Source organism: Phyllostomus discolor, chromosome 4, assembly GCF_004126475.2.
Source record: "Phyllostomus discolor isolate MPI-MPIP mPhyDis1 chromosome 4, mPhyDis1.pri.v3, whole genome shotgun sequence".
NCBI classification, from domain to species: Eukaryota; Metazoa; Chordata; class Mammalia; order Chiroptera; family Phyllostomidae; genus Phyllostomus; species Phyllostomus discolor.
The window spans coordinates 172,682,522-172,707,805 of record NC_040906.2 but is presented as its reverse complement, the minus strand read 5'-3'; the positions used below and the strand labels follow the sequence as shown (position 1 = coordinate 172,707,805).

At 38.1% G+C, this 25,284-nt stretch overlaps 2 protein-coding genes across 2 annotated transcripts in view; one reads left to right on the top strand and one right to left on the bottom strand.

Annotated features, from left to right (window-relative positions):
• Positions 1-6,239: 6,239 nt before the first annotated feature.
• CALHM4 (calcium homeostasis modulator family member 4) lies at positions 6,240-10,842 on the bottom strand. The gene is made up of 2 exons (XM_028509627.2): positions 10,186-10,842; positions 6,240-7,032 (listed from the first exon to the last, which is right to left on the bottom strand). The coding sequence occupies exons 1-2, from the start codon at positions 10,741-10,743 to the stop codon at positions 6,640-6,642; spliced, it is 951 nt and encodes a 316-aa protein (XP_028365428.1). The 5' UTR covers positions 10,744-10,842; the 3' UTR covers positions 6,240-6,639.
• Positions 10,843-19,932: 9,090 nt separating this feature from the next.
• TRAPPC3L (trafficking protein particle complex 3 like) overlaps positions 19,933-25,284 on the top strand; it is a 44,052-nt gene continuing 38,700 nt past the window's right edge. The window contains exons 1-2 of the mRNA XM_028509629.2: positions 19,933-20,275; positions 23,094-23,191. Coding sequence (XP_028365430.1) covers positions 20,234-20,275; positions 23,094-23,191 — 140 coding nt within the window. The 5' untranslated portion in view covers positions 19,933-20,233. The remainder of the gene's footprint in view (positions 20,276-23,093; positions 23,192-25,284) is intronic.

Below are 25,284 nucleotides of genomic sequence, written 5' to 3'. Positions count from 1 at the left end.
AAGGTCAAGAGTCCGTCACCCCCTTTTGCCATAGCCCCCAAAATCCTTCCTTGGGGGCCTCCCACGTGATCGTGCCTGTCTTAGATCGTTCCCCCCTTGGGGAATCTTAGCCATCATTGGCTAACCGACCAAGCATTGGGGTTCAGTTATGAGTGAAGCAGCACAAGCAGCATTCCTGCCAGGAAGATAAGCTTTTGTCTCCTTGCTGGCTTAGGGTCCCAGGCCACTCCCTCAGCCTTAGCCTTGGTGGGGGGGGGGGGGGGCAGGGGTATAGCTTCTGGTATCAGGCAGGGCAGTTCCCAACACTAATGTATTAAGGGTTGATTGGGGCATTCTTTTAAACTTTGAGGAAAGAAGCAGAGATTCTGAAGATAGAATCAAATAAAATACATGAAGTAACTTACTTGCAAATACAAGGGGTTTATTTTCCTGGATATCCTTAGATCAGAGTTGTTACTGGGTAAAGGGCTTTTGGGCAGAGGGAACAACGTGAAGTTCCAAAACTGAGAGGCCACTCGATATTTTGGAAGCCGGTATGGCTGGTGCACAGTGAACTGGTTGCAGGTCATTGGAGGGTTTAGCTGGAAGAATGACAGTCTGCCTACATTACTTTAGCTACTAAGTGTAAAGTATATGTAATGGGGACAAAGCCTGAAAGTAAGAAGACCAATTAGGAGTCTATGGTAATAATCCAAGCAAAAGATGATGGCTTGGACCAGAGCTTTATGAGTCAAGGTGGTGAGATACTGACCAAGTACTGGATATACTTGGAAAATAGAGGTGTGTCAGGGTTCGATGTGGGTTGTAAGAAAGAGAGGAGTCAAAGATGGTTTGAGGCCAAAATGACAGGTGAGGATAATAGAATGAGCAAGAAAGTTGGTAACATCTTTAAATAAAATTTTTTAAAGATTTTATTTATTTTTAGAGAGGGAAGGGAGGGAGAAAGAGAGAGAGAAACATCAATGTGCAGTTGCTGGGGGCCATGGCCTGCAACCCAGGCATGTGTCCTGACTGGGAATTGAACCTGGGATGCTTTGGTTCGCAGCCCACGCTCAATCCACTGAGCTACACTGGTCAGGGCTCTTTAAATAAATTTTTAAAAATAAAAATTTAAAAAATTTTCCTAACCGATAAAAATGACCTATCAAAATGGATGCACTGTAAGTCAGGTCACATCACTCCTTTGCTCCTAACTGCTCCACCTATCTCAGATTAAAATCACATCTTTACAATATAGGTTCCATAGCATCTGGCTCCCTGACACTCACCCAGCTCTTGTTCCCTCTCTGACCTTACCTCCTATTGCCCTGCCACCTATTCTTTGCTCTACCGCACTAGCTTCCTTGCTGTTGCTCCAACATACAAAACAGGTTCTCCTAAGGCCTTTGCACTTTCTGTTCCCTCTGCAGTGCTCTTCCTCTCATACCCAAATTGCTTCCCCTCCCCTCCTTCAGGTCTTTCCTCAAATGTAACTGTTGATGAGGCTACCCCGATATTCTACTTAACCACCTTTTCTCACTAGTATGCACCCCTTTACTTTCCTTTGGAACCTACAATTGCACTATAATTATTTATGTTTATTCCCATTCATATTCTCTCTCTCTCCTCTCTCCTCTCTCCCTCTCTCCCTCCCTTCTTCTTGCCCTCCACCCCTTTCTTACTGGGTGTTTCTTGTGGAGGTTGCAGGGGAGAATCCATTTCCTTGGTTTGGCCTGTGACCTGCTCCATCTTCACAGCCATTACTAATTTTCCAGGCATCACTCTCACAGTCCTTGACACTCCTCTTCTGTTGCCACTTTGCCTTCTCTCTGACACTGATTTCTCCCTCGACCCACCTATAAGGATTCTTGTGATTATATCGGGCCGACCAGGATAGTCCAGGGTAATGTTCCCATCTCAAGAACCTTAACTTCATGTCTGCAATGCCTCTGCCATATAAAATAAAAGGTAATGTTCACAAGTTCCAGGGACTGGAACATGAACATCTTCAGGAAAGCCAGTATTTAGTCCACCACAGCATGCAAATTCTGAGGTGCATGGGCCTATGTCTGTGTGTGCGCAGTTTTTCTGGGTATTTCCTCAGAAGAGCTTTCTCCAGATTGGCTCTTCAAAGGAGTTCATGACTCGGTACACCCAGTCCCACAACTTAATCGCCCTCCCCTGTCTCTTCTAAGGGGTAATTAAAGTCCCAGAGGTATTGACTTGTATAAGACCATATGGCTGATGACAGAGTGTAATTTCCTGATCTTCTTTTGACCCTTCATAACTATGCGCTACTGGAAACAAGTGGATGGATTATTGTGGTGTTCTGCCATGCCCTGAATAAGAAAGAGAAGACCAAGCTTCCTGGTCACACCTGTCTGTGGCCGATAGAATCAGTGCCACTGGCTGTTGTGTAGCCCTGATCCAAGGCTGTACCTCAGTGAGCATGGAAAAGTCACTTTGCTAGGAATCACAGTACCTCAAAGGGAAGCCCTTATATGTGCAGTAATAGTGGAAGTGGAAAAAGAGGGATTCAGATGCGATATGGCATCTTATTGTTGGAACTCAAGACGTTTTAGCTATTCATTGACAGGAGTAGGAGGAGAATTTTCCCAATACCTACAAGGCCCTGGAACTTTTATAATCTGCCTCCTGTCACTGTATTGCAGTGGAGTACCGGGTCAGACATCACACTACAGGGATTGGATTCTGGCTCCATCACCTATAGGTATGTGACCTTTGGCGAACTGATGGACTTCTCTATACCTCAGTGACCTCCTCAGTGAAATGGGGGAACTTATTTTATTGGGGTCAGGTAGGCCTGGATTCCATGATTTACTAGTTATGTAATGAAACATCTCAATAGGAAAGCATTTCATTTGTCTAAGACTTTACACAAAGTTCCTTCACATTTTCTGTTATTATCTAATGTTATTTCAGGAAATTCATTTTACAATATGTGAATCTGCATACTAGTTTCTTATAAGTAGTAAGTGGAATAATTTGGTTCAAGTAACTGGCATATGATAATAAACACCATATTATTTTTACTGCTACTTCCATCACTGCTACAGGTGGGTGCGGCCACCTGTTTGGACCTTTCGGGAACAGCAGAGGACACAATACATGAAACCCATTTCTTACTGGTGTTCTGGTGTACTGAGATTAGAGAACTGTACTTGGTGTTTAGTACAGAAAAGTAATTCGAGTCAAGACTAATGTGGTTTGTCTCTCTGGAAATATAACATCCACTGTTCTTTGGTCCATGGATCACAGTTATAGATTTATGTCCCATAGAGCAAGGAGCCAGTTGTGTAGCTATTCTGAAGACAGTCTGCTCTTTTGGGACCAGTGCTAAATTCTGATAGGCTTACTTAGAAGCTAAAATTATATATCCATACTTTATATTTTGAGGTAACTAGTAGCTATTTAGTCTTGCAGTTGGAAGGCTTTTGGTTGGCCACGACATTTCAAAGTTTTAAGGTAAATGGGATATCCCTCTGTGCTAAAAACAGAATGCAAGAAAACATTTGTAAAGTCATATTGCTGTTCCTTACTATAATAGTGCTTTAGAAATTTTTAAAAATGGAATTGGCAATCGAGCACAGAGAAAGGAGAAAAAGAAGATGATGAGTATAAATATAATTCTACAATACAAAAAACAAAACAAAACAAAAACAAAGAAAGCCAAGTAAAACACATCTAAACAGTGGAGTTGTATTTGTCTCCTGGAAAGGAGGTAACTTAAAAATTAAATTGTGGGGGGTCAGGGAATGGAAAAAGTTGTAGTAAAAAATGAGCAAGTCTGTGTGATACCAGGCCACAGCATTTGATGTAGTAATCAAAGTTTGGTAACAACGTATAAGGGAGCATTAGTGCTTAATTGATTCAATTATGTTTTAAAGTTACATAAATCCATTAAACATAAAGAGGAAAAAGTACAGTATTACTAATGGAAAAAATTTTGTCTAGATGATTATCAAACAAAAGAATACTCTGGACAAAAAACATTTGTGAATTTATTATTTTTTTCAATTACAATTTACATTCAATATTATTTTATGTTAGTTCTGGGTGTACAGCATTGTGGGTAGACAACCATATACTTCACAAAGTGGTCCCCCTGATATTTCCAGTACCCACCTGCCACTACACATAGTTATTAAAATATTATTGACTATATTCCCTATGCTGAACTATATATCCCTGTGACTATTTTGTGACCATAAATCTGTACTACTTAGTCCCTTCACCTTTTTCACCCAGCTCTTCAACACCCCCACCCAGCCAGCCCCCACTCCTTTTGGTAACCAGACTCTGATTTCATGTCTATGAGTCTGTTAGGGAACTTAACTTATTTAATTTAAAATGGATACATACAATTAAATCTCAAGAATGTGTACCATTTAATATTCACTGATGGTATAAAAACCTATGAAGCCACGTGGAGAGGTCAAAGAATACTTAGCAATTCTGTGCTACAAAGCTATGGCAGAAGATCGTGATTAAGTGGCTCAAAATATAAGTTGTGTATTTCATACTCTGAAAGAGTTTCTTATAGAAAGGGCTCCCAGAAGCTAGTGGAAGGAAAGTTTCCTGGTGTTAGTATATAAACAACTGCTACCTTCTTTTTGATAATATAACACTTGAATTTCAAACACTTTCATTTTGCTGTAACCTGAAAATCTTACTGAAGAGTATTTACTTTGGTACAGTCCTTGAAAACTATTAAAATGATTCTGAGCATGATGTAAAGTGTTGCTTTAAGTAGTGTGTCTCAATATAGAGGAATTTCAAAATTTTTCAGAGAAATGGAGCCATAGAATTTCAGAGTTGGAGGACAGCGTAGTGAACAAAGTGGATGTGATCATTTACATGGCTCATTTATACCAGAGCCAAACAAGGACCTACTTACCTTCCACACTTACTTCTACTTTTTAAAGATCCCTCTTGTAATGTCACATAAGTACTGTACATAGAGTTAGGTGACAAAGTGGAGTGACTTTCCTTGGCCACTTGTAAAAAGTGGAATGCCAGCAAATGTCTTTAGAGAAAACTAAGAATCAAATCAAGGATGTTTTTCTTCCAGTAGAAACAACCTGGCCTACTACTATTCCAGAAATTGTATACATATTGACCTGTATACATATAAACATAAACATAAAAATCTTATTAGATATAGAAAGGACCTCAAGAATTCATCTGCTCATTTCTTTGCCTTCCAGCAGGTAAGGTCTCATTATCCCTATTTTATAGACGAAGAAACTGAGCCTCAGAAAGACTGAGCTGCCCATTAAGAGATGGGGAGGAGGGACCAGTCTCCTGTCCTAGCAGTTCACTATACTGTGCATCTCTTGTTGGTTAAAACAAAAATTGGTTCCCTCAAAATTTATTTTCTATTTGCTTCTATTAAGTTTGAGGGACCTATAATTTCACACAAAATATACTCTTATTTTCATGATTATGTAAAATTAGATTACCAAGTAATTGATTTTCAGATAGTTAAGTTGCCAGGTGTTCCTGAAAGTGAATCTTGAAAGTCAGCTTGACTTTTGGCAATTGGTCCATTGCCCAGTAAGCAGTCATTGTTTTGGTTTAAAAAAAAAATAAAAGCTCTCATTTTGTTTATTTTGTCCAATGAACCAGTTGCTTACTTTAATGTGGCAAAAATCAGGCACAAAACACTACATATATCAGAAATAATCAATATAAACTAGAAAGCTGTCAAACCTTAGAAGTGCAAAGTCATGCAGAGAAAAGTCAGGCAGGTCTCCCCTTCTGGAGTTCTAGACAGTGAATATACAAATATAGTTTGCAGCCTTGTCTCCCCAAATAGACCTTTAGTGCAAAGGTGCAATTTGATCATGAAAAAACACAGATGGTGTCTCTGTAGTGGAGCACAGAGGGGAAGCTTTATGTGTCATTGCTATAAAAGTGCTCCCACTATGGAGGTGCTACAAAGAACACTTATGACACTAATGATGATACAATAATGCATCATCTTTCCCTGGTTATAGCAGCATGACTCAAGACCTTCAATGGGCTTCTCCCATACATGTCGCCAGCCTTGAAAGGGCTTTTTATCCTGGTATCCAGAAGGTCAGAGAGGTAAGCTTGGAGAGAGAAGTAGTGAAGTTTCTGAATATAGAGGTAGGAAAAAAAAAAAAGAAAACCAGAAATTACAGGCAGGGAAAATAGCGATACAAGACACAGAGTGCAACAAGGAAGGAAAGGGTAACTGTTAGCACTTATTTCATGGAAGGCCCTCTGGAGAGCACTTTGTTTCTATTGCCATGTTTGATCCTCACAGCAGCGCCATGAAGTAGCTACTATGTGCAGACAACAAAATGGCACTCAAAAATATTAATCTTTGCACAACTAGTAAGTAACAGAACCAAGATTTAAATGTTGATAGGACTCCAAATTCCATATTGTTTTAGTAAGACCAATATAGGCATTACCAGAACATCAATGAAATTTCAAAGAGGGAGCTTGGCGCAATTATCGGACAAACTGATTTTGGAAGTAGCATTTTGAATGGACTTATGCAAACAAATATTAGAAGAGAGAGAAAAAGATGAAGAAATTACATTGAAACTCAATTATCGGAAGAACAGAGTATGTGTCAAGCAACCTGAATTGTGGAAGCTGCTATAATCAAGGTTTTAATTCAATACCTCTTGATTTGCTTTCTTCATTAACCTCATCTTCATGTTCCTGGTCCCCAAGGAAGCTATAGTGACCTTGCAAGTCTTTACCCAAACAGAGAAGACTGGGTGCTGAAATATCTTTCCAGTCCTGACACGAAGGAATACGTACGTGCTTCACATCTTCACTCCCAGGAACAAAGCCAAATAGTTTCTTGATGCGCTGCAGGATGAGGAGGCGCGAGTGCTGCTCAGCAGCTTGTTCGAAGAGCTCCCTCTCGTGGTGCAGGTGGTTGGTCCAGTAGCAGTGCTGCAGAGAGGTGAGGGGCGAGCAGCACCTGACCACACAGCAGGAGACCAGGGCAGTGATGCTTGCCAAGGTGATCAAAATCCAGCCCAGCATCTTAATATAATTATTTCAAAGGAAAACAGAAAACATCCATGCATCGATTATTCAAAAAACAGCCATGGTCAGAAGGATTCCTTCAAAATTGAGAACTAAATTGTGGACAAGATATATGTTTTTGTAGTTTTTAACACATTAACAAGGTGCTGACCATTTGATACGGATATGAGTGTGATGCAGGTATAGGCCCAATCATTTAAACTTCATTTTTGGATTACAAGGGACTTTGCTCAGTTAACGTTGAATGGATTCTAAGTATTGTCCTTGAAGTAGCAGACGCTATAGCCCACAAATTACCCACGCATAAAGGGACACAAAGTATGTGCTTTGCTTTTAGGCCATTCTTAGTTTTCAACCATCATGTACAGGCCCATGCATTGTCTGAGGACTTACTAAGTATTTGATAATGATGGTGATGAAAATGATGATATGATAGATAATAATGGTAGCCTCCTAAGGCACCTTCAATGATATGCCAACAAGTACTCATTAATATTTCTTCCTGAGTTGCTCTTTCCTTTTATTTTTTATGACCAAAGAAGGAAGTCAGTGGGCAGACTCTTATTTCTCTAAATATATAACACCTTATTGTTTTCCTTTTCATTTCCTTCCCCTTCAAATAGTCATTTGCTGACTGTTTTATGGCTTTTTTGAAATGTACTTTGAAAGGAAAATGAACTAGATTTTATTTGCAAGTGTTTAGTTTCCACCATTAAAGACTGATGTGAATGGATGTTTTCTACTCTTACAATCCTTTGATTTCCTTTTAATTTTCCTTCTTTTTTCCCAATATTCAGCAGTCATTATATAAAGTGAGAGACACAAGTTTCACACATTTAGGGAAGCCAGCAGTAGGCAGCCACAGTCCGGGAGGTGGACATCTCTTCCACAGTTTGTGGTTCACTGACAGGCCTGGAATTGCCAGTGTGTGCACTGGGGCATAGCAGCACTCTGTAGAGGCTAAATCCTACAAGGTGATACACATCACAATTAAACTAAATGGAGGCTGGCAAGGTGGAGGAAGGCCATCTTAGATGCCCATAAATTCATCAACTATCATTTATGGAGCCCCAGGTTGATGGCTACCATGTGCTGTGCATGGTGCTTGGTTGTGGAGACTCAGATGTGCATAATTTAAGATACATGCATTCTTTCCACAGTCTTTAAACCTTAAGAGGAAAACAAAAGAGCAAGCCAGGAAATATGGTAAAATATGGTAATTTTTGATACATGTAAATTCAGGCCTGAGGGAGCACAGTGGAAGAGAAATGAACTTGTTTAAAGGAGAAGAGTATCAGGGAATACTTCTCAGAGCAAATAACACTCACACTAAAATTACTAAAGAGGAATTCAACAGAATGCAAAAAGTTGAGGAGAGTTCCAAAGAGACAGAAAACTAAGAACATAAAGAGTTTGGAAAACCTCAAGAAATTTGGATTCACAGGGTCCTAGGAGTCATGTGGAAAAGTAGTCAGGGGCCAGATATTGAAGGTCTAGTATGTCATGCCAAGAATTTGGATTTGTACTTGGGCTGGTAGGAAATCATTGAAGGACATTGTGTGGAGTGTGTGAGGGAAGGCTCATCACAATTTGCATTTAGAAAAATAATTTTAGCCTCGGGGTAGAAAGCAGATAAAAATGAAGTGAAACAAAGATCAGGAAGATATTTGAGAATGAGGTGTGGGTAGAGAAGGAATTTGAATTTGATCTTGTGGTCAACCCAGAGGAGTTCTACTGAAAGACAGTGTGTGTTTCTCAAGTGAGACTGATGTTTAAGGTAACTACAGAAGGCCCTGATGAAATGGAAACAGCATGATGTTTTCAAGGGGCCCTTTATTAGCTCTGTGAACTTAAGAAAGTTACATAAACTCTTTGAGCTTTTTGTTTCCTCATCTCTAAAATAGGACTGCTTATATCTGTCCCATAAGATTATGAGGACTGGAGTTAAGATATGAAATATATGCTATATGATGAGCAACTAAATAAATATTAGTTTTGTTGTCACCAAAACAAAATTCCACTTGCAGAGAGCAATCAAAACTGCAAAAACATCCTTTCATGGAAGTCTGTGTATCATCAAATAAGGCATTTTATTTTAACCTTAAGAAAATGTTACCATTGCATATTACCTCTTAGTTTTTCTTAAGCAAGGATATTTTTAAAGTTAAAATCTCTCCATTGACTACTTAACTTTTCCCCTACATTCACAGAGCTCCTCTGCCTGAATTTTAGGGCTAGTATAAAAAGGTTGAGACAAAGCCTACCTTAATGGGATTTCTCATTTTGCTTAAACTGGGCCATAGGCAACGCTGCAGTATTCTGTGAGCTGACAGTATTTTTTCAGCTAAATATTATTAGCACTTCTAAATTTTAATAACTGAAAAGTAATGGGTCAAAAATGTTTTTATAATAAGTGGCTTAAAAATAACATTTTTACTCTATGGCAGTGGTTTGAAAATTTGTTTTTTTTTCCCTACATCTTTTGGAGAAACTGAGGAAAGCCAATGACCCCCTATTGAACTCGTAAGTGTATTGGGTTCAGGCCTCCCCCAGCCTCCCTCAGTCAGCCCACTCCTCACACAAACCTGTCTAAGGACACAATTTAAAACCACCATTGGAGTTTATTTCTAATTATATTTAAGCTTACTGTAATTTTGTATATTTTAATTTATAAAAATTCATTTTAAGAATATGTATGTGGCAAGGTGAAATTTAGTAATATGGTAATATTAAGTTTAATAACATAATCCAAAATTCATTATTTTTATATACATAACTTCTGGACACAGTGCTGAGTACTCTCGATATATTAGCTCATTTACTCCTCACAGCAGCCCTATGTGGTAGAGCCCATTAATATTCCCATTTTACAGCTGAGAAAACTGAAACATGGGTTAGTTACATAAGTTGCTGAAGGTTTTGCAGGTTAATAAAGAGCAAAGAAAGACTTAAACCTCGGTCTGTGATTCCAAAGCCCAATGTCCTAACTATATTGATATAGCTGCTCAGTAGAAATCATTTTGATGAACGGCATCTAGTTTGTGTTCTATAATCAGACAATATGACAAGCAGCAGGAATGTGAAATGATTCCAGGGAGTGCAGACTGTAGTTAATATGGGGAAGGACAGAAAAAGAAATCAAGAACTTACTTGTGACTGGTATCTGTGCAGAAGAGATACCTCATCTCTTACCAGGTTCATGTCAGGTGGAGCTGATGTGCAACATGGAAACCCAGCTAAGATCTCTTCCCGTTTGCTGGCATTGATGTTGTCAAACACTGGGTAATGGTCCACAGATACAAATTCACTTGCTGCACATTCATAGTACGTGCCTGTCATCAGGGTCGTCACCAGCCACGTCAATGGAGCAATGAGTGCCCTCCCGGTGATGTTGCAGAACCTAAGGCATGCCAGCTTGCGCTCCAGGAGGCTGATTCTTCGGTGTGGAGGGGCACATTTGCAGCAGTATTCGTTGGAAATTGTCCACATTTGGCTTCTCAGAGCATAGCCAGCAACCAGAAGGATCAGGGCAGGGATGACTAGGAAAGCAGAACCATAATAGAAGTTTTTCCCAACCTGACAGGGACATCTGAATGTGAAAGAGGAGAACAGCTGTTGCCCACCAATAGTCAAAGCAGCAATTAAAGAGTTGATCAATGTTCCACTTTTCTGCAGAGAAGATACAATACGGTTGAGAGCTGCACCCATCGTTGGGAAGCTCTTCCACAGATCAGCTGGTATCCCTTTCTGATCATTAGACTCCTCCAGCTATAACCATTTTATGGGATCTTACTGGTTCAACTGGTTGTGTCAGTCAACCCAACACCCTTACATGTTGAAAGGGTTCTAGCATGTTTCCTTGTGCACCTTGGGAGTCCTGACCTAATAAATGCACTTCAGATTACATTAATAGCTGGAAGAAATTGAGAGAAGGGTTTGTCTGGTGTGAGTGATGGGGAAAACTTCTTCAGTGTGTCTTTCCACTAAAGAGGGCATGGCTTGTGTTCAGAGCAGACTACTGACAGAGTTCCAGGTGCCGCTCCGTGTGACACAGAATGCTCAGCACCAGCAAACAGAGCACTGGGAGCAAAGCAGAGAACGTTCTCACATTTGGACTAGTCCAGGATTTTCTCACCATAAAATTACAACATAAAGAATAATGAAAGATATAAAAAAATAAACTGATCCAATATTTAGAGCTCTCTGAAATGTCCATAACCCAAGAGTTCTGCCAGAAGATCCCAAATGCTTTCCCAAAAAGAGGAAAACAAGACTTGGGTACCCTTAAAACTGAATCACCAGAAAAGAGCATTCTAACATTATATAAAAGTCTTTTTGCATTGACAGGATATAATATAATAATGTGCTACTTTATGCAAATTTTTAATGTGACATATTTTTGTTCTATGGAAATGTGATATTTATATATTAATAAAGTTATATATCTATACAGAAGAAATAATATGTAAGATGTTTTCTATATTTGCTTAATCAGCAAATACTTTTTTGTATACTTTCTATATAAAAGCCACTGGACTAGGCCTGTTTGGGCTTATAAAAACTGAATAAGATATAACTTTCTGTTTTCAAAAACTCACTCAACTGGACATGGTTAAATACATAATTAGTGAATGCTAATGTTGAAGAATTTACCCAAAGTGCAATACAAAAAGACAAATAATTAAAATATGTTAAAAACAAATTAAAGGACTCTACTCCAGGAAGACAAACAACCCAATTACAAATTGGGCAAAGGACCTGAACAGACACTTCTCCAAGGAGGACATACAGAGGGCCCAGAGACATACGAAAGGATACTAAGCATCACTAGCCATCAGAGAGTTGCCAATTAAAACCACAATGAGATAGAACTTCACACTGGTTAGAATGGCCATCATAAATAAACCAACAAACACGTGTTGGAGAAGTTGTGGAGAAAAGGGAACCCTACTGCACTGTTGGTGGGAATGCAGACTGGTGCAGCCACTGTGGAAAACAGTATGTTTCCTCAGAAAACTAAAAATGGAACTGCCTTTTGACCCAGCAATTCCACTGCTGGGATTATGCCCTAAGAATTCTGAATCACCAATTCAAAAGAACCTATATACCTCAATGTTCATAGCACAATTTATAATAGCCAAGTGCTGGAAGTAACCTAAGTGCCTGTCAGTAAATGAGTGGATAAAAAAACTGTGGTACATTTACACAATGAAATACTGTGCCGCAGAAAGAAAGAAGGAACTCCTACCCTTCAAGACAGCATGGATGGAACTGGAAAAACCATTTCATTATGGTAAATGAAATAAGCCAGGTGGTGAAAGACAAATACCACAGGATCTCACCTATAAGTGGAACCTAATCAACAAAACAAGCAAACAAAGTAGAACCAGAAACATTGAAACAAAGAACAAACTGACAGTAACTAGAGAGGAGGGGGAGAGAGATAATGGGGGAAAATAGGGGAAGGGTCATCAAGGAACCCATATAAAAGAAAAGATACATGGACAAAGCCAAAGGGGGTAGGTTTGAGAGTGGGAGGTGGGGGTGGGCGGGGCAGGGGGTGTGGTGGGGTGAAAATGGAGACAACTGTACCTAAATAACAATAAAAAAAAAGAAAAAAGAAAGAAATAGAAGACAAATTAAGCAACTCCATAATCTGTTTAATAGGAGTTCCAGAAGAAAAAAATATTGAAGGAATAGTTAGAGAAGCAATATCTGAAGAAAAATAAGTGAGGATTTTGCAGAATCAAAGAGAATTCTCATATCAGAAAAGCGTTAGATGTCAGGAGCAGTGTAAAGATACATGAACATACAGACACATCACAGTGAAGCTGCAGAGTGTGAGAAATAGAAAGATAATCTTAAAAGCTACCAGAAAGAAGAGACACATTCTCCTGTAAAAGAATGACCGTAGACCAACAGGAGACTTCTTATCAGTAACAATAGAGGCCAGAAGGCAGTATCTTCAGAGTAACTTAGTACCAGCTACACTATCATTCTAGACAGAATAAGATAAAGATACATAAGACTAAGGGAATTTACCACTCATTTCCTGGATTTTCCTCCAGGAAAAACGTGGAGGAAAAAATAATGAGTACAAATATGATATTCTCAAGGTGTTCCTTTAATTATAAGCTGTAGAAATAACTACTTTTTAATTTAATAGCTATAACTAAGGCAATACATAGTTATAGTAAGACATCAATACGGAAATGGCTAAAATTAAAAACACTGACCAGACCAGGTATTGGTGAGGATTGCAGAGTAACCGGAACCCTCGTACATTGAAGGTGGTAAGGTAAAATGGAACAATCCCTTTGGAAAATTGTCGTTTCTTTGAAAGTTAACTCTACATCCACTATGTAACACATTTATTTATCTCCTAGGTATTTGCTCAAGAAAATGAAGGTATATTTCCATGTGAAAACTTGTACATGAATGTCCATAGCAGTTTTATTTATAATAGCTGCAAACTGGAAATGACACAATGACAAGAATAAATTCAAAACCATTTCCTGAATCAAAGAATTCAAGTGAAGGAATACTACACAAAATTCTAAAAAATTAAGTTAATTTATATTGGCAGAAAATAGATCAGTGCTTGCCTAGGGAATGGGGGAGGAGAAATGAAAAGAGAGAGATTACCAGGAAACATGAGAACATTTTTAGGCATTTTATCAATTCATACCAGCAGGATTTTAATTTATGGAATGACTGCGTGATAACACAGACAGGCCAATGCCACTGAAAGAAGAATTTATTACATTTATCAAGAGAAAAGGGCATGCCAGGCCACACAGGGCCATGTGGAGAATCACCAGGTTTGGTCAGGAGGCAGGAGGAGGAGCAGAAAGCCTAGGCCAGACCTTTTACTGGTGTTTTCATGGAAAAGGCAAGACAGGGCAGAGAAACCAACTGAGGACCGACTAGTTTAAATAATTCTGACGGGGTTGGGGGTATAGGGGGTATAGACAGACAGACTGTCGCTGTCTGTCTGGGACCTGGGCTGACCTAGAGTAGGGGAACATTGGCTCGGTGTATGAGAGATAAGAAGGTGGTTCAGAGTATGGGCTCTGCACTGCACGGGAGGTGTAAATCACTTTGGCTGCTAGTGAAGCCCTGTAATTAACGGATGCCAAAGAGACCAAGAATCTGAAATACTGCACTTAAAACAAGGTGATGGGAATGTCAAACATATTGACTAATTTGATGGCTTCAGGGGTGTATACATAGGTCAAAACTCATCAAATTATACATCAATATATCTCAAGAAGGCAGTAAAATTTTAAGAATAATTATTAACTATTAGAAATACAGTATATAGGTCACTCAAATACAGAGAAAATAAAAAACGAATATTGATAGGAAAAGAGATAATAAAGGGAAAAAGATAGTACAAAGAACACACAAAATAATGGTAGAAATGAGACCAAACACACCAATTTCACACACACACAAAATTAAATAGCTAACAATTCCTGGGTACTCACTACATGTCAGGCCTTATTCTAAAAACTTCATTCTATTCAATCCCCACAATCACCCTATGATGAGGTGCTAATATTATTTTCAGCTTTCTGACAGATGAGAAAAAGGAAGTATACAGAGATTAGGGAAATTGCACAGGGCCAGAGATGAATGGGAAAAGCAGGATTAGGACCCAGGTGGTCTGGAACATGCGCCTAAACAGCACACCAGAGATGGACTGAACTTACCCGTAGAGTGATTCAAAAACAGTCACCCTACTTACAAGTGACATACCTAAAACCAGGCCACACACAAAGCTTGAAAAATAAAGGTATTGAAATACATATTACTGAGAATATGAGGCAAAAGTGAACTAAAGGCAACAAGTGTCCAGCTAATTTTAAATGCTCTATCATAATAAAAGGAACAATCCATCATGAGATATGATGCTTTTCAATTTGTATGTTTGTGACTGCATAACCTTGAAATACATAAAGCAAACACTGATATAATTATAGACTGAAATCCTTAAAATCATAGAATTTTAATACATATTCTTATCAGAAATGATCAAGCAAACATCAGAAATGATATAAAAGATATGGTGAACAATACTAACAAACTCTAACATAAATATAGTATCCCATACGCTAAAACTAGAGAATAAACATTTTTATAAGTTCCCAATAAATTATTTGCCAAAACATATTGATCATGTACAAAATCACATGAGAAATTTCAGCATTAATATCTAATAACAAGGAAACCAATTTAAAAACCATGGTAACAGAACGATATAGATTAGGGGGTGGCAATCTATGGTTCAGGGACCAAACTGATTTGCTGCCTATTTTACTTGACTTTTGAGCTAAGCTTGGGTTTTACATTTTAAAATGACATGTGAAAATTACATGAAATTCAAATCTCAGAGTTGATAAACACCATTCTATTGGCACATAGCCATGCTGGCTCCTGAATATCTACAGCTGCTTTCCTGCCACAGCCGCAGAGGTGAGCAGCTGTGATGGAGTGTATGGCCATAAAGCCTAAAATATTGACTGTCCAGCCCTTCACAAAGTTTTCTGATGTTTGCTATAGAGCTGTGAAAATAAATAAGTTGACTAGACTGACAGCTATAGATATGTATAAATCTTAACAAATAACTTTATAAAATTATATTTTGTTGATTATGCTATTACAGTTGTCCAGATTGCCCCCCTTTTGCTCCCTTCACCCAGCACCCCCCACTTCTTCGGGCAATCCCTCCCACCCCGTTGTTCAGGTTCATGGTCATGCATGTAAGTTCTTAGGCTACTCCATTTCTTATACTATACTTTACATCCCCGTGGCCACTCTGCAACGACCTATTTGTACTTCTTAATCCCCTCACTTGTTCACCTTTTCTCCCCCTCTGGCAACCATTGAAATACTCTCTGTATCCATGATTCTGTTTTTATTCTTCTTGTTTGCTTAGTTTGTTTTTTATATTCAATTGTTGGTAGATTTGTATTTTTTGCCATTTTATTGTTCATAGTTTTGTTCTTCTGTTTCTTAAATAAGTCCCTTGAACATTTCATATAATAATGGTTTGGTGATGATGAACTCCTTTAGTTTTTTCTCAACGGGGAAGCACTTTATCTGCCCTTCCATTATAAATGATAGCTTTGCCGATTAGAGAAATCTTGACCATAGTTCCCTGCTTTTCATGACTTTGAATATTTATGGCCAATCCCTTGCAGCCTGCAAAGTTTCTTTTGAGAAATCAGTTGACAGTCTTATGGGAACTAACTTCTGTAGGTAACTAACTTCTTTTCTCTTGCTGCTTTTAAGATTCTCTCTTTGTCTTTAACCTTTGGCATTTTAATTACGATGTGTCTTGGAGTGGGCCTCTTTACATCCATCTTGTTTGTGACTCTCTGTGCTTCCTGGACTTGCATGTCTATTTCCTTCACCAAATTAGAGATGTATTCTTTCATTATTTCTTTCAAATAGATTTCCAATTTCTTGCTTTTTCTCTTCTCCTCTGACACACCTATGATATGAATGTTGGACCTCTTGAAGTTGTCCCAGTGGCTGTTTATACTATCCTCATTTGGGGGAGTAATTTTTCCTTCTTATTGTTCTGATTGGCTGTTTTTTATTCCTTTATGTTCCAAATCATTGATTTGACTCTTGGCTTCATCCACTCTACTGTTTCCCTGTGAACTGTTCTTTATTTCAGTTAATATACCTTTTGTTTCTGACTGGATCTTTTAATTCTGTTAAAGTCTTTACTAAGTTCCTTGAGCATCCTTATAACCAGTATTTTGAACTCTGCATCTGATAGATTGCTCATCTCCATTTCATTCAGCTCTTTTTCTGGAGTTTTGATCTGTTCTTTCATTTGGACCATGTTTCTTTGTCTCCTCATTTTGGCAGCTTCCCTGTGTTTGTTTCTATGTACTAGGTAGAACTGTTATGACTCTTTGTCTTGGTGGTGTGGCCTGATGTAGTAAGTGTCCTGTTGGGCCCTATCACCCAAGCTGGGTACTTGAGGTGTGCCCTTTGTTTGGGCTGAGTACTTAGCAAATAACTTTGAAGGAAAAATTCAAGCTGTAAGGTTTGTGCAGTATGATACATTACATAAAGTTTTAAAACAAAATAATTTATGCTAATAATTTCATATTTAAAAATCAATTTAATAGAGTCTATAGGGAATGAGTAGAGAAGGAAATTGTAGACCATTCTTTCAAGGAACTATGTAGAAATGATGGGAGCATTGATTGATTAGAAGTCACTGTTAAGGTTTCAAAGTCTTGCTGTAAAGGAGTTTTTTGATGACAAATTCTTAATTTCTTATTGTTGTTTACTGTTGGAAGAAATAATAACTTCATTTGCAGTACCTTTGTGTAACTTGTAAAGGATTGTGAATGATTATATCTATGAGTAAACAATGTTCTATTGGGCTTTATAGCCTAATGGTCTCCATGTTGAAGAGAGCTTGCTGTGGCCTATCCAACATATAACATGTCTGTTTCTCAGTAGGTACCTGGATGTGGCTTTACCTTGTCTGAAGGTTTGTGGATGATCTCAGATGCTGATTATCTGGCTGACGGGTTAGTAGGTGTTCTACTTTCTTAGCATCTCCTCAAGTCACTACTCAGCTGCCCAGGTACCTCCCAAAGTATGAGTATGGAGGGCAGCCCAGCTCACTATTTACTTGGGTTGATAAACATTGCAGTGCAGTTATGACAAGACTGAAGAACATATCATACTTCCAACCCCAGCTCTGAACTCAGTGCTAGGATGCTGAAAGAACTCTATATAAGAGAAGAAAAACTTTTCCTCTGCATTACTTTAAAATGACTCCTCTTTCTAGTTTGCTGCCAGAGCAGACACTATTGATTTTCAATCAGTGTGCCACAAGAATTTTAAAACACGTGATACCTGACTATTTTCAGGGGCACTGACCTCTTTTCCTTTCAATTGTCAAACAAAAAAAATGGCAACAGCCTACATAACAATAGCCATCTATTGTAAATGAATAAAAAATATACATTTTTTTCAGATCAGCAAAAAATATGATTTTTGGCGTGCCTCAGAAATTTAGTAATTAGTTTATGTGTGCCATGAGATATAAAAGGTTGAAAATCTCTGATCTACATGCTTGAGGCAATCTCCATGCCTTCTTCCATTTAAGTGAAGGGTGGTTTTACATGAATAGAAGGAGGCTGGGGAACACAGGTCTAAATGTGATCATAAGAGCTGCTGAAGGCAACTGGGTTTCTCAGCCCGAAAACCAGCAAACCACTGCCCCAGAGTCAGCACCTACTGCTGTGCTTGTGCAGACTGTGCTTTTGCACAGTAGTCCTGGCGACGACTCCTTCCTGAAGCCCGGTAGTCCTGGCTGCAGGGCTGGGGGTCGGGGGAGGGGGACCCGACATCAGTCTGGAGGAAGAGCTGGCTTTGTCTGATGTGCCCGTGATGCCCTGAGTTCTCAGGGTGGCCCTGTTGTCACCATACCACAGTCTTTTGAGTTTGGTAAAATTGATTCCTATATCATCTCTTCCTCCCAGGACTTTTCTATGCCTTTTTTTTTTTTCAGGGATTTCCCATGCAGAACTCAGAGTTGCCCCAAACTAGGCCTTGGTAGCTTTTGTGAATCTACCCCCCAAATATTTTTTGTGACATATAGTGTATGTGGTAAAAACATTTTTTTTCTTTACTTGGAGTTAGCCTAAATCTCTCTCTGTTGCCTATTGTCTAGTTAACATTGAAAAAATTTCTTAACCTCTCGGACTTTTAGATTCCTATCCTATGACATGGTAATGATTACAGTACTGAGTACTTCACAAACTGTAGATGAATTAAAATGAGATAAAGAAAATGAAATCATGTTGTAACGTGTAAAATTTATATAAATATGAGGTGCTGTTAGACTACTACTGAAAAGCCCCCCCAAACCTACAACTCAGCAAACTGCTTTTCCTGAGAATGGGGTCATAGAACATAGGTACTAATAGAAATCCCATATATGCTGTAGAATCCCATCCAATATATTCAACTTCAAGAATAATCTATGGTAATTATTATTTATGTAGTATATTATAATGTGCTTTATAGCACACACAATCTCTTTGATATTCACAATTATTCTGTGAGGTGGGTATTATTATTGCCATTTCGCAGATGTGGAAACTGAGCCAGAGAGCAATAAAATGGCTTGCCCAAGTCACACAGCCAGTAAATGGTAGAGCTGCAGCTTAGCCCGAGCCTCCCATATCCTCCCAGGCTCTTTCAACTACGTCATGCTCTTCTTCAAAGTCGTCAGTAGTCTGTCACTTTATAGCAACAGATTTTCAGAGCACACAGAGCTAATTGACTCTAGCCGTACGTAAGAAGCAGGAAACTACTTTCTTAAACAGTTCAAGCTTCTATTTCTAGAAATGTTTTGATCCTCCACACCCTGCAGTTGTCAAGATGAGAGGGATTCTTGTTTCAACTTTAAATATCTGTACTTCTGCATAAATAAAGGGAGCTTTCAATAGCCAGCATCTCAAGGGCTCTCAAAAGAAAGCTAAGGGCTTGCTTTCTCTCCCAGAATCATCATACATTATTAAACTAGAGAACACCCATTCTGAGCAACAGTTTTATAAGAAAAATATCAGCACCAAATGCTATCACTCCTTCAAATTGCTAGTTATGGGTAAAAACTTACCAGAATATTTGAATTTTTTAATCACACAAGAAGGGCTCTGTGATGCCCATTATAGTCAATTAGGTCTGCACCCAGGATTTAGTGCCGACAGATTGCTGATCCGGTCTTGCGTTCCCACAACAATCAATATGAAGGCTGAATAATGGTAACATTTAGATCTGTCTTGGAATGTGAAGGTTTCTGTTTGTGATTTTAAAACAATGCTTTGGCATGAGAGCAAAACACCACTCTCATACTCCCTTGGGCTAAAGAATTTTCAGTAGATGGTGCTTCTGATCTGATTTCCCACTCTTAGTTTTTATGCCTCTAGATTACAACGCAGCCTCACAAGTGAAGCAGTACTTACTTGATCAATAGCAAGGTACGTGGCCACCTCACAGTTCTGTTTGTGATTGTCCTCTTCCGTTCAGCAAAGAGCAAAAGCAAGAGAGCACAGAAGTAGCGCTGGTATCTCAGAGTGAGGAGGAACTGGCGAACAGAAAACAAAGCCGAAGGAAAGAAATCGAAGGTCCCATTCCTCATCTGTCAAGTGCGATGTCTCGCCCTGCACACAGAAGACCAGAATACCATAAAATAGTAAGATCTTTTTATGATTGTGTTCTCCAAGATATCTTATTCTACTTCAGAAAAAATGTTATAAATGATTTCTGATTCATTTTGAGAGGCAAGGAGAATGTTTCAGTGGAACAAGGGAGTGCAGAGTGGAGTGAATCATAAATGACACCTCTGGGAATTGTTGCAACAATCTCCTACATACTGTAACAGAATAATTGATTCTTTATCTATATTCCAGGGTCTTATTTTCTGACTGGTTTATATCTACAAAAGTGTCAAAGTTTTCATAGTTTGTGAGGTAGAAAGTGAAATGCACAGAAAATAGTTGATTATATATTAAATTAACTAGAAATAGATCTTAAAAAACTTGGTATGAAAAGATTGCCTTTAAAAATATATCCCCTAGCCTGAAATGTTAGGCGTTATTATTGTAATTTGATATGTGCTATTGTTTTTTCTATATATTCCCAGTTCAGAGTTCTTTTTAAAACTTAATGAGTGCAGATCAGATTTGGATATCCTTTCTTGTTATAGGGTTGGACATCCAGAAGTTATGTAAGTTAAAGGTCATCATCAAGTTTAAAGCTCTGCTAATTATTTCAGGAGACCCGTGGACATTGCATAAAATTAAATAATTTCAGCCATGAGTACTCAAAATTGTATGATGAACTCATGTGCACCCCAGTTGGAAATGCCTACAGATGCCCCTTCTGCCATTCCAGGATCTTGATTTATTTTATGTGGAGCTCTCATATGCTAAAAAATACTGAATGTAGTTCACACTATACCTAAATCACTTGATACTTATCCTGATATATCCAAAATCTCAAGAAAGAGTTAGTGTCTGTTTTTCATATATGAAAATGATTATTTTAAATTTGATAGAGTTATATTGACATTCTTGTGATAAGTTGTATGGATTTGAGACCCTACTGGACATGCAGTTCAAGGCACAACCTTTGGCCATGAAGCAGAATGGAGAAAACTGACTTTGATGGGTATTAAACTTGAAACTCAGCTGGAAGTAAAACACACTTGATACCCACCCATGAGAGAGAGAGAGAGAGAGAGAGAGAGAAACACTATTTTTTTCAGCTTGGCCTTAATTGTAAGTGGGCACAATGCTGAGGCTATAGCATGTAGGTAGGTATCATTTTATCTCCTCTTCAAATCCTTTTGTTTTATTGCAAGTGACAACAACCATGTTATCTCTCTCCCTTTTCCCCCTTCACTTTTGCTTATTTCGGTAATTTATTTTCTGCTGTGGCTCCTTATATACTCAGAAGATATTTCATGTATAGGTATTTCTTGTGGCTTATAATTAGGTTCTTGGAAAATTTAAATAAAAACAAAATTAAAATTAAATATATGATGACTCTTCAATAATTTGTTCAACAAATATTTTTGTTCAAATTTCTTGCTTTGCTTTACAGCCTTTGTTTCCTGGTAGAAATATTAATGTATTTATTACTTTCTTATGCCTTAATTATATATATTCATATTCTTAATGTAATGCCAATTAATATATAATATATATTCTACATACATTTATGACATTTTGACTTATATTTTCAACATAAATTATGTCTATTTGTGCTGTGTAATACTTAGATGCTATCCATTTAAAACTTATTTAGTGATAATAAAAATTTTATCTTATTTTTAGAAACTTGTCATAATATAAGCCCATAGGTAAGAGAATGGACACAGGTGGTATTGGGCCCAGTTTGGAGTATGTGGATCAAAATTTTATAACACTTTGTGTAATGAAGGCCCTTTGTTGAATAAAAAATTTTATTGATTTGTTGAACCATTTCTGCCCATGATAAACAGAAGTTAAATACATAATACCAGGCCTTATTTACCCCTGCACATTTGGCTATCCAAGAGACCTGGGCCTAGAGGTAAGCCATCCCTTCTAACCTGGAATCCACATTAGACCTCTCATGAAAATATAGACTATGCACAGAAACAAGATTATTTTCAACAGCAGTGATTCTTCCTACCCCCTCTCCCTCCCACCTCTGTTCAACCATGCCTTCTTTTGTGCACCTCGCAGATGTCTGCCACCAGAGCAATCTCAGGCTCCATCCTGCCTCTGCCGACTGCTGGCTGGTTGGGCAAGTCACCCACTCCTCCTGAAGCCTCACTCTCCCTCCTGTAGGACTGAGAGCATTGGAACAAATTGTCTTCAATAGCCCCTTTCCTTTCCTATATAGTATCCAGTTGTAGATGCGAAACAGAGACTTATATAAATGGATTGGTTGTGCTTTGTTTTCTGTTCCCCGTATTTTCAGCCTATTATTCCTCAGTTTTAGTTTTAATTTTTAATTCACGCTGAAATTAAGACATATTTTGGAGATCTATAAGGAATGTGAAAGTTTTCCTGTTTTTTTTTTTTGAGGTATAAAGGAAAAATCATAAATTTGCTGCTACAGTTGGAGTCATCTTCATGTTCTCCCTGGCAGATCTGGAACCCGTTAGGGAGTTCCAGATCTCACGAGAAGTCTCACCCAGTTATTCCTTCCCACTACAAACATGGGCAGCAGGTACCAAAGGCTATTCTGGAACAACAGCAGTTTATATTAGCAATAGTATTTCTGTAGAAACTTCCTCCATGGAAATATGTTGCAAGTTATATAATACAAGCAAATACATAGAAAGATGTTCTCCTGTTAAGAAATTAATTTTATTTCACAGCTCTTTCTCCTTCCAAGCAATGTATCCAAATAAGGGTACAACAGAGGGTGGAAGATCTGGAATGCTGTGTCCGACCAGAAGATAGAACAGAATATTGTTTGTAACTTCCTATAACGCGAAACCATCCATTTCTCTCTAGAACAAGGATCTCTTTGTCCTCACCTATGGAGCTCTGGTTGCCCAACTGTGCAAGGATTATGAAAAAGATGAAGATGTGAATAAATATTTAGATAAAATGTAAGTAGAAGTCTTTAATTCAGGTGGCATGTGCATTGTTTCTCAACATCCTCTGTATCTTGTCCACCTCTGATGACACCTCTCGCTCCATTCCACCAGCTCTCCTTCTACTTCCACAAATGACATCTTAAAGCTAGACATAACTCCTGCCAGCTGCCATTTAGGTTGTTATAAAGTATGAAGTACTACGAAGAGACTTTTTTCCATGAATATTCGGCATGGAATGTTTTCTTTTTAATTGGAAATTATTTATTTGTTAGTTGCTTATAAGCAAAGCAGTGATAAAACTGAATTTTTTTCTTTTAACGTGACAGATCACCTAATATGATTATTTTCAGAAGTCTTTTGTTCTAACATAACTCCTTCCAGTATGCTTCCATAACTCCTTACATAAACACAGACCACCTATGGAAGGATACGTGAAAGGCTACGAATGGCAGTTGCCTGAGAGAACTGGGAGATGGGGGATTAGAGAGGTAAAAGGCAGATTAATATTTTCCTGTTTATTGTTTGAATACTTTTACCATTACTATGCTTTACTTAAAAAATGTGTGAGAGAAACACACTTCTTCCTTTTAAGAGAAAGCCCATTCTACTTATCTTTATTAATGGGGATTCCTTCTGCACATATTCAGCCTTTAAATTTCTCAGCATAATTATATGAACATCAGATTATTGCCCAATAATAAAATATCTGTCAATATTTTTTAACCTCTTAACCATGGATCCTGAAAAGGACTCTAACAGGGTGATGGCTGACAAATCTGTACTAGTTAGAATATTTAGGTTGAATGGAAAATTTAGCCTAATTGAGTTGAGCATTTTAGCTTTTTAAAAGGCTTCACTGTATTTTTTGTTGGAATACAGAAATAAAAACATAAAAGAAGTATTAAAGATTTTTTTCTTGAGCACTTGGTCTTCCTTTTTACATGTTTATTCTTTTTCCATTGATAAGTTGTTTTTTCACTGTCCTGCATTTATTCTGATTCACGTACCTTTATTTTTTCATTTCTTCTGAATTAGTCAGAAGCACTTCCTCAGGTAAACTCACTGTAAAAGTGGGAGCTGCATAAGAACTTTTACACTTAGGCCATACTTAAACCTGTCATACAGCATTTCCAGAAGGTACAGCAAGTCAATAAGATGTAGCAATTCACTTATTTGACTAAAAAATATCGCTGGTTAGGTACTACTTGAGTGCACATTTTAATGAATCTGAATAAAATATTAGTTAAAGAATAAATTTTGAGAGGCTGCTGAAAGGACTTGCCTTCAGAAAAATAATTCACATTTGAATATCCTTAACTTCTGCTGAGAGCATCTTACATTTTTTTTAAAAGATTTTATTTATTTATTTTTAGAGATGGAAGGGAGGGAGAAAGAGAGAGAGAGAAACATCAATGTGCAGTTGCTGGGGGTCATGGCCTGCAACCCAGGCATGTACCCTGACTGGGAATTGAACCTGCGACACTTGGTTCGCAGCCCGCGCTCAATCCACTGAGCTACCCCAGCCAGGGGTGCATCTTACATTTTTATTTAAAAATTTTTTAAATATATTTTATTGATTATGCTATTGTCCCATTTCCCTCCTTTATTCCCCTCTGCCCTGCACCCCTCACCTCCATTACCCCCCTTATTTTATGTGCACCAGTCATACATATAAGTTCTTTGGCTTCTCCATTTCCCATACTACTCTTAACCTCCCCCTGTCTATTTTGGACCTACCATTTATGCTTCTTATTACCTGTACCTTTTCCCTCATTCTCTCCCCTTCTGCTACCCACTGATAACCCTCCATGTGATCTCCATTTCTGTGATTCTGTTCCTGTTCTAGTTGTTTGCTTAGTTTGTTTGTTGTATTTTTTTTTAGGTTCAGTTGCTGACAGTTGTTCGTTTTCATTGTACTATTCATATTTTTGATCATCTTGTTTTTTTAGATAAGTCCCTTTAACATTTCATATAATAAGGGCTGGGTGATGATGAACTCCTTTAACTTTACCTTGTCTGGGAAGCACTTTATCTGCCCTTCCATTCTAAATGATAGCTTTGCTGGATAGAGTAATCTTGGATGTAGGTCCTTGCCTTTCATGACT